Source organism: Carlito syrichta, unplaced genomic scaffold (genome assembly GCF_000164805.1).
Source record: "Carlito syrichta isolate Samal-C Ts95f unplaced genomic scaffold, Tarsius_syrichta-2.0.1 Scaffold92597, whole genome shotgun sequence".
Classification (NCBI taxonomy): Eukaryota; Metazoa; Chordata; class Mammalia; order Primates; family Tarsiidae; genus Carlito; species Carlito syrichta.
The window spans coordinates 188,618-198,835 of NW_007036693.1; the positions used below are offsets into that span (position 1 = coordinate 188,618).

Sequence of the window (10,218 nt, forward strand, 5' to 3'; positions counted from 1 at the left end):
GCCGGCCGACTTCCGCCTCGGTCTCCGCGGATTGGCCGCCGCTGCGCCCGCGCGAGGCGGCCCGCGCGCGCGAGTTTGCTTCCGGGTCGCGGGCTCCAGGCCTAGGCGCGGAGGCCGCTGGGAGCGCGAGGTCGCCGTGGTGTCCGTGTGCGCTCGGAGGCGGCTGCGTGGGACCCAGGCCGATTGAGCGGCGGGAGGAGGACGGATCGCCTTCCTGGTCTTACCTGGGGCGGGGAGAAGGGCAGGTGGGGCGGCGGCGGCGGCGGCGGGGCGGGGCGGGCCAGGTCGCACCCGCACGCTGGGCTCCGGAGAGTCCCGGGGCGCCCGGGACAGCCCAGGTCAGGCTTCCGCAGGCCGGTGCGGAGGTGTGGTCGGTGGGGGCGGCGGCGCGCCCCCCCCCCGCCGAAAACCCCGCTTCTCCCTCCGGATGCTGGCCTTTTCTCTTCTCGAAAACCGGGAGGAGTGTACACGGGCATCCTCCGCCCCCCGCGCTCTCCGACCTGGCAGGGCTTTCGTGGCTACATAAGCTGGGTCTTTTGGGTTCTCGGAATCTTTTGAGGCGAGGCTCCTGCTTTTTGAGCCTTCCTCACGTTGTGACCTGCAAGGGAGCCGATTACGTTAGGATAGCTGTTGCAGGGGGACATGGGTCAACAAAAGGTTGTCCAAGAATTGTGTTCATGTACTGCCGTTGAAGTTCACGCTTTCCCCAGGACACGCAGTCACTTTGTCATTGAACTTTGAAGTGTGTGTGTGTGTGTGTGTGTGTGTGTATGCACACACACACACACACACACATATATATAATTTTTTTTAACTAGCCTGTTTGCTGTTATTTGAGGTTCCGATGAAATACAAACAGGGTGTCTGGTGGAGTCAGGCTGAGCTGAGAATTTTTAAAGCTCAGTCATAGCAGTACTGTATTTTTACAAGAGCTTTGGTATGTCAAGTGTGACAATGCTCGTGATAGTCCTATGAGAAATAGCCTTATTCTACAGATGACAGAAACAAGGGAAGTGACTTGACCTAGGCCACACAGTCAGAAGAAGGAGAACAGGAATACAAACTCGGGTTTCATGACAGGTTTTTTTTTTTTGTATTAAGAGCTGCCTGAGAAGTCATATTCTGTGTACAGCCCAAGCCTTGCAATTTGTTTTGAGAACTTTTTTTTTTTTTTAGACGATTAAACAAGTCTTGGAGAACGAGTTTTGGAACTTCACAAGGATGGATACTAACTATTATTTTATAAAATGTGAGTTTACTGTGTTGGAAATAACGTGGTACTACTTTTTTTTCAAAGCGTGAAAAATGACAACAGCAGCCAGGCCAACTTTTGAACCTGCGAGAGGTGGAAGAGGAAAAGGAGAAGGCGATTTGAGCCAACTCTCAAAGCAGTATTCGAGCAGAGACCTACCGTCCCACACAAAGATAAAATACAGGTGGCAAAGCTCAAATCCGTTAATGGCATGGTCACGTATGGTAGTATGCTTGTGTTATGTCGCTTAAATTACTTATTTTCATAGGATTAGAATGCAGTAGAGTGTTTAACACTAAAGTTTTGCTCTGACTTGGAAACGCTACCAGACATTCTTTCCATAGAAATTACTATTAACCAGGAATTTTCATACGTAGATGGAACAATAGATATGTTACCTCAGAGAGACTGCACTGTAAGCACTTGCATGAAATTTAAAGTGTTATTGTAACAAGCCCTGAGTTGATGTACAGTAATAAAAATGACCTTTGCATCGGTCTGCAGTCTTACAGGAAACTGTGTGATCAATTTGAATTTGAAATGTTGGAAACCTCAGAAGACGGCCTGTTAGCAACCTTTAATTTAGGTCATGATCTTGTCCATGTCCCTTTTCTGTGCTTGAGGGTCAAAGTCTCATTCCAGAATTGTCCTCCATTGCTGCAGGCCTGTGGGTTTTTTTTGGTTTTGTTTTTTTAGTAACATTTTGCTATGGTTTGTTTGTACTTTAGACAAACTACTCAGGATGCCCCTGAGGAAGTTCGTAACCGTGACTTTAGGAGAGAATTGGAAGAGAGAGAGAGAGCTGCTGCAAGAGAAAAAAATAGGGATCGTCCAGCCCGAGGTACCAGCACTGTCCCAGACATTTGTTTCATGAAACTCTGCTGGCGATAGTTCCCCTTTCGTGTGCTGACTGGAAAGGGTTAATATTTCCATTTGTTTGCTTTGAAAGATTTAGTTGCCACATGTTCGTAAATGATTAGAGATAATGAGGTTCATTCATATTTTGTCTTTTCTGAATTAGAAGGGACAGAGGGCTCTAGGGATATTTAGGGGTGATCATTTCCACACAGATCAAGGGGGTTGGGGCTGTTTATGGTCTCTGTCTATGAGAGTCTACTATTTTTGTAACTGGATATTGGAGGGCATTCAGAGGTATCAGTTGTAATATCATTTTTATGTTTCCAGCACGTATAAACTACTAAAGTCAATACTTTTATTAATGCATTCAACAAATGGTTACCAAAAGTCTTTCTCAGGCACTGTGGGTATGATCCCTGCCATCATGATGCTTTTAGTGTGATGCCTTTTGTCCACAGGTCTCTGAAACATTGTAAGAAATGCAGTGTTTGTTTTGTAAACTAAATGCTGTCTGTTTCCCACAGAACATACCACCTCCTCGTCGGTGTCAAAAAAGCCTCGGTTAGATCAGATTCCTGCTGCCAACCTAGATGCAGATGACCCTCTCACGGATGTATGTTTCATTTCCTCCTTTTATCTCTCTAATTATTTATTATGTTTTCCTGGAATACTTTTATGCTTTTGGCTTTAAGATGGCCTGCGTTTATTTTTACTTCTGTTATTCACATGTAGCTCTGACCTCAGTCCTAAACTTTACAGTTGATTTTAAAACAAAAAAGTATTATTTTGTGGTAAGAACTTCAAGAACAAGTTTGATCTATAAAAACCAAATGCAGAAGCAATCTGTTAAAGGATATGCATCCCCCAAATAATTCCCTGGACCGCCCCTGGAGACTGGGCGACCGACCATGCCCTGAACTTGAGAGAGCACTCTTCTTACTGGGCTCTCTGGAGGCAGCACCTCGAGAGCTGTGCCCAGGGGCCTTTCCACGTTAGGTATGATGCCCCTCCAAACTCAGTGATTCCCTGTGCTTAGGGAGGGGAGTAATCTAAGCGGGAGGCTTCTAAGGATTACCATGCAACGTTAAGGTCAGGGGTACCCTACTGTCTGTCATTAATTTGCAGTTTTCTGCAGATAGTAAAGTAAAAAAGAATCTGAGTGGCCTCTTATGGGTCAGTATCTGGTTATATTTATATATCCACAATTATTTCTAGAGTTGAATGGAGTTAATAATTAAAACAGGAAACCCAATTTTAAGTTAAAATTAATGATTATTTGTTTGCAGTTACTTTCTGGGAATTTCATGCTTGTTTTTGCACTTCTGATATCCTTACTTTCTAGCTTAAAGTTATTTTGAGCTACATAAAATTAGTTTGACACTCAGGGTGACACACTGTACCTCTGTACTGTGTTTTAGTGTAAAGTATTTCTTTTCTGTTTTTAGAAATGTTTTCATATGGAAATTCCTTTTTGGCCATGTAAATTTGAAAGGTACTTTGTCAGGGATTGACATTTTAGTAAGTATTTATACATTTTTTTAATGGGGTTTATTTCAGTTTTTGGTTGGTTGTTGATTTTAATTGTGGTATTTAGGTCCACTTATCTTACCCCATAAGAAAATTAACTCTGTCTCAGATTTGGTAAATGCAATTTTATGGAAAAAAATGAATAATGTGTATTTTCTCTCCAGTCTCCTGGGCCATCACTGTTCTTTTTTTAGGAGGAAGATGAAGATTTTGAAGAAGAAAGTGATGATGATGATGATACTGCAGCACTTCTTGCAGAACTAGAAAAAATTAAAAAAGAAAGAGCTGAAGAACAAGCCAGAAAGGTAAATTCTAAGTCTTAAATATTTACGTTTCTCGCCTTCTCACACATACTACAGGAGAAATGTCTGAGTTCAAGTAATACCACCTGATATTAGAAATTTTCCTCACCATGCCTAAATACTGTAGCAACTGTAGATCTATGCATCTGATTCTTTTTGTGACATCCTAGGTATCCTGGTTATGTAAGAAATTCTCTCCAAATAGTTCAGATAGGCTGAATAATACTCATCAGGTTGTTAGTCATCCACTTGGTTGTTATTCAGCGCACGTTTGACCAATATCTTTTAATTAAGCCGAAGAACCAAAGATGATTAAGGTAGAGTCATGGTTTCTCTCCCCCATGCCACTCTGGCATGTCTCCCTTTTCTTTTCTCTCTCCTTTCTCTAGTACATTTTGTTTTAAAACTTAAAAAAAAAAAAAAGCAGTCATGGTCTACAAAGGTTCTTTGTGTCTCCTAACTAGGCACTGTTGAGGCAATCTGTCAATAGCTTGTATATGATATAGGACAAGTTGCCTGAGACAAGTTAGGGATGTGTGGGAGAAAAGGATATCTAAGTGATAGATAGTTACAGCTTAGAATGAGTCACCCAGATTGGTGAGTACAAGGGTTGAAACTCTGGAGGCAGGCACAGGTCAGAGCATTCAGGGCCTATAACAATGCCAAAGTGGTTTGAATTGTGTTCTGAAGGATGTGAAGAGCTGCCATCGGTAGGGTTGGATATGCATTCTAGAAAGATGGTTACTCTGGCAAAAATAGGGACGATGGATTGGAAAAAACTGAGGGAGCAGGCTGGTCCAGCAGTCTTCACATGCAGCTAAAGAATCTTGGCTTGTGTAAGAGAAGTTGAAATTGAGTGCAGTAAACAGATTCTGATGGAGCTTTCAAGGGATTGCGTTGACCAGATAGAGTGACTGTCTGTGGCAGTGAAGTGACCTCCAGAGTCTGGGTGGATGTTGGTGCCATACACGGGTCCAGGGGTGCCGAGCAAGGAGCGTGTTCAGGCAGAGAGGAGGGAGAACTCTGTGTTGAGTGACCCATGCTTGACATCTAAGCAGAGGTGGCTGTCCCCTTTCGGCCATAGCAGCATAGCTTTTTTACAGACTGCTGTGCCAGGTTTCATTTGCCGAGGATTGTTCTGTGTAGAAAAGGAGGGAAAAGCTGGGCTCGGTGGCTCAGCCTGTCATCCGCACCTTGGGAGGCTGAGGTGAGTGGATTGCCTGAGCCCACGGGTTCGAGACCCGCCTGGGCAATGTGGCGAGACCTCATCTCTACAATAAATGAAAAATGAGCTGGGCATGGTAGCGCATGCCTGTAGTTCCAGCTACTCGGAAGGCTGAGGCAGAAGGATCGCCAGAGCCCAGCAAGTCAAGGCTGTGGTGGCCGGGAGCGGCCACTGCACTCCGGTCTGGGTGACAGAGTGAGGCTCCAACTCAAAAAAGAAAAAAAAGAAAAAAAAAAGAAAAGGAGGGAAAGAGACTTGGGGGAGAAGACACTCCCAGGCTAGTGCTCAGGATCCAGGGAAGTGGAGCTCACTGGGACCAGAGAGCCAGGAGAACAGGAGGGGTTGGGTTTGACATCTGCTTCGAAGACTGCTAGGATTCAGGGTGGGAGGAAAAAACATTTTAAAATACAGCTCTCGTTACAGTCGGACATAGGAGCGCATAATTCCTGTCATAGCTTACGGGTTTTATGTCTAATTTTTAAAAACCAAAGAATTGCAAGAACGTTCCCAGTCTCCCCTGGACACCACCAGAGGGTGGTTGACCCCCATTCTTCTAGCTGGCCCAGCAGTTCTGGATACCTGAAGAGAGGAGCGACTTAAATGCTTTTGGTCAGCCTTGGGAGGATTGGCGTTTCAGACAGAAGGTTTTGCAGTTTTGTGAGTTTCGTCTGATCTTTTTGTGCAAAAATGGGTTGTTATTTCTTGGGGTTGAATAACTGTTTTGTTTCTTTGTCCTCATTTCTCTTTCTGTTGGCTGGTTTTTGAAGTGCCCCCAAATAAGATTCTCAAACCGATTAGTCTATGTCAGGGATCAGCACAGTTTCTATAAAGGGCCAGATGGCAAACATTGAAAGCTGACTGCCCATACAGCCTCTGTTGCCACTACAGGACCCTGCTCTTAATAGCACAACAGCAGCCATGGGCAGTACATGATTGAATGGGTGTAGTTACACTGTAACATTTATTTCCAAAAAAGAGGTAGATGGGATTTGATTGTAGCCTGTGTTCAGGAAGCATAGTGTGCTTGGTATTAGGATTCGGAAGGAGTTCGGGCCTTCTTTTTCCAGTGCAGTCATCCAGGAACTAAGGGATCTAATATCCCAAATAAAAAGGCCAGGATCTTATATGTCACACACATTAATTATAAGCTTGGATACATTGTATACTTGAGCTCCTGTTTTTCTAGCTTTTCTGCTTTTCTAGTTTTTCTGTCTTTTCAAGTATCAGTATAATTTGCAAAAATGAATACATAGTTTTTAGACAGCGATTTGCTAAAAATGAGTACATAGTTTTTAGACAGTGATCTGTTCTTAACATCTGATGGATAGTTTCTGGTTTTATTTAAGGTCTGAGCAGTGATCTAAAGGAATGTTCTTGTTTGTTTCTCTGCACATTGCATCTCCTCACCTCCCAGTTAATTTGTCCTCCTAAAAGTGAAATCCATTGTTCACATCTGGATGTTAAACTTTGCACTTGGATATCTGAGGGGACATGAGATTGCTGTTATACAGGACAAACTCATGCTAGTACACGTTTTTCAAAAACGTATGTTTTCTTGAAGTTTGCCATTCAAATTGCACGACAAAGCAAAGAGATGGACTATATACTGAGATGTACATAAAAAAATAATTGGCATTACATAGAAAGAGAATATATGAAGTGCTTTCACAAAAGTGCACAGACTAAACAGTAAATTGTATATTATTAGTGTGGGAGGAAGAAAACGAGATTGCATTGTCTGCTCAAATAGAAAAGCACCAGGTGGGAGGTGGCCAACAAATTACTATTGCACAACATGTATCAGTGAACCTGCAATGCATGTCGGTGACTGTTCCACACATTACTACACATTAGGAAAATATAAGATATTTTGTGGGTTTTTTTGGTCATAAGTAAGTTCTTCAATGTCCAGAATTTTTTTTTATAAGCCAAATAACGTTACAATAGACTAATTGGTTCTAACACTATACTATTTAGTAGGAAGTGATTTCAGTTTTCACTGTTTGGTAAAGTGCAATTGAGTGGCTGGTAGGTGACCTGTCTCTGAGTACAAAGGGCTAAAATGAAGTGTTAGGCCTGGTGTGGTGGCTCATGCCTATAATCCCACCACTTAGGGAGGCCAAGGTGTGAGGATCACTTAAGTCCAGGAGTTCAAGACCAGCATAAGCAACATAGTGAGACCTTGTCTCTAAAAAGGAAAAAAACTTAAACTAGCTGCACATAGTGGCACATGCTGGTAGTCCCAACTGTTTGGGAGGATGTGTCAAAAGGATTGCTTGAGCCCCGGTGGCCAAGACTGCAGCGAGCCACGGTTCTACCACTGCACTCCAACCTGTGCATCCGAGGGAGGCCCCAACTCAAAAAAAAGGAAGATGGATTTAAATGTGAATCACTTAACATTTCAGAGTTAGAAGAGACTAGTGTGCCATGGCAACAGTAACAACATTTATTGTTGCTGAAATATTTATAATAAAAATGCCAGGTTATTTTATTTGATGAGTGAGACTACTTCTGGTATGTCTAAAAAACAAACAGAAAAGCTTAACTTAATGCTTTTCTTCCCATAAAATTTCAATGGTCTCTCTTTTTTTTTTTAATGAGCTAAGATAAGAAAATTGAGACCAGGTATAGTGGCTCACACCTGTAACACTTTGAGAGGCCAGTGTGGAAGTATCACTTGAGCCCAGGAGTTGGAAACTCACCCGGGCAACACAGCAAGATCCCATCTCTACAAAAAATTTTTAAAAAATTAACTGGGTGTGGTGATGTATACATGCCTATAGTTGTCGCACTTTGGAGACTAAGGCAGGAGGATCACTGGAGCCAAGGGGGTGGAAGTTACAGTGAGCTAGGATTGAGTTGCTGTATTCCTTCTCCAGAGGGAGACCCTGTGTTTTGTAAAAAAAGAAAAAAGAAAATTGGACCCAGAGTTAGTATAGGTAAATGTGGGTCTTCCTTTATTATTGACAGGAACAAGAACAAAAAGCTGAAGAAGAGAGGATTCGTATGGAGAACATTCTGAGCGGAAACCCCCTCCTTAATCTCACTGGCCCATCCCAGCCTCAGGCCAGCTTCAAAGTTAAGAGAAGGTACTGTACAGTCACGGGCTGTGTGGACGCACACCAACACACTTGATGAGTTAGACATCAACGTGCATTGTGCAAAGCCTCTTTGCTTTTGGAATGATGGTAGACCAAATGAAAGAAAATAATTTCATTTTCAGTCATTAGTTCTGACAGCCGGTGTGTACCAGAAAGCAGAGGTTCAGCATGAACTATGTGACTTACAAGCTCTTGACACCTTGGCAGTGAGAACATTGCCGAAATCCAGGCTTCCAAATGCCAGGCGAGGGCTGGCTTGCAAGCGCTTCCTGAGGAGAGCGGTCTGAGGCCTGCTCTGATAGTGCTTTTCCATACGGTTGTGTGTACTTAGAGGGATCAAGAGAGGGCTGGAGAGGGAGCGTGTGGACTGTGAGTGCCGTGTGTGACACTTGTGTGGAAAGAGAAGCAGGGACGCTGCTTCCCCCAACACTCGCTCCTCCTCACCTCTGGGCGCTGCAGTGCCATAACACTCTCCTGCATGCTCACCACCCTCCATTCGTTTTGGTGCTGGGAGGAGGGACAAAGAAGGCTGTTGAATGAGTTGTATAGAGTACGGACACAGGAAGAACCACCCATGGTGAGTTATGAGACACGTTTCTTCACAGGAAGAAACCACCCATGGTGAGTTATGAGACACGTGTCAGAAAATAAAAAACATGATTTCAGAATATGCTCTAGCACATCAAACAAGGCCACATGCACGACACAGACATCCCTTGAGTCTATGCAAATGCCAGGCGAGGGCTGGCTTGCAAGCGCTTCCTGAGGAGAGCGGTCTGAGGCCTGCTCTGATAGTGCTTTTCCATACAGTTGTGTGTACTTAGAGGGATCAAGAGAGGGCTGGAGTGGTTGCGTGTGTGTAACAGCGCAGCAGTGTGGTGTGTCCGTCTTCCGTGGGTGCAGGTGGACTTGGAGCTACAAGCGCCTTTATATCCAGTGACAGGGTCTGCTCGACTTGTGCTCTTGGGCGCTGCTCCAGTGATACTGTACTGTCTGTCCTCCAGAAGTGCCTGCATTCCCTGTGCATTTTCATGGCACGCAGACACATGTACACACGAGCACACACAGGACACAGGCTTGTATTTGCATAGACTCGAGGGATGTCTGTGTCGTGCATGTGGCCTTGTTTGATGTGCTAGAGCATATTCTGAAATCATGTTTTTTATTTTCTGACACGTGTCTCATAACTCACCATGGGTGGTTTCTAACACGTAGGCTTTTGAAATTCAACCAGGTCTGCGCTCCGTTCTTGGCTGATGTTTCTCCATGGCTAATGTAGTTGTGGGCCATGTGTGAGCCTTAATTGTTAAGCCCTAGTAATTCCTTCTCCTTTTGTGCCCTGTAATGTGAACACTACAGAGGACGATTGCAAAGTGTCAGCAATAAGAAGGAATGTATAAAGTCCTCATATTCTAAACTACAGTAAATGGATCCATTACTATCATCTAGAGATGTCTATACTAGTATCAGGGTGGTCCTTAAGTGTTCCTCTTTGTTTTAGACCTGAAACATTAAATATTTATGCTCTTAAAATCTGTGTTTCCAGCTGGGCTCAGTGGCTCAGCCTGTAATCCCAGCACTTTGGGAGGCCGAAGTGAGTGAATTGCCTGAGCCCAGGGGTTCGAGACCCGCCTGGGCAACTTGGCGAGACCTCATCTCTACAATAAATCAAAAATTAGCCGGGCATGGTAGTGCGCGCCTGTAGTTCCAGCTACTTGGAAGGCTGAGGCGGAAGGATCACTGGAGCCCTGCAGGTCAAGGCTGCAGTGGCCGGGAGCGGCCACTGCACTCCAGTCTGAGTGACAGAGTGAGACTCCAACTCAAAAAAAAAAGAGAGAAAAAAAGAATGTAAACTATTACCCGGGCTCAGTGGCTCAGCCTGTAATCCCGTGCCTTTGGGAGGCTGAGGTGAGTGAATTGCCTGAGCCCGCGGGTTCGAGACCCGCCTGGGCA

General features: G+C 44.4%; 1 protein-coding gene across 3 annotated transcripts in view; it reads left to right on the forward strand.

Annotated features, from left to right (window-relative positions):
• The first annotated feature begins 144 nt into the window (after window positions 1–144).
• The window catches only part of CWC15 (CWC15 spliceosome associated protein homolog), a 10,986-nt gene continuing 912 nt past the window's right edge, over window positions 145–10,218 (forward strand). The window contains exons 1-6 of one of the 3 annotated variants that reach the window (XM_008059972.1): window positions 145–217; window positions 1,298–1,436; window positions 1,981–2,093; window positions 2,635–2,723; window positions 3,832–3,942; window positions 8,135–8,253. In XM_008059972.1, the coding sequence (XP_008058163.1) occupies window positions 1,306–1,436; window positions 1,981–2,093; window positions 2,635–2,723; window positions 3,832–3,942; window positions 8,135–8,253 (563 nt within the window). In that variant the 5' untranslated portion in view covers window positions 145–217; window positions 1,298–1,305. Of the gene's footprint in view, window positions 246–815; window positions 1,437–1,980; window positions 2,094–2,634; window positions 2,724–3,831; window positions 3,943–8,134; window positions 8,254–10,218 lie in introns of those variants that run through there. The other 2 variants (XM_008059964.1, XM_021713235.1) reach the window with 2 other exon arrangements.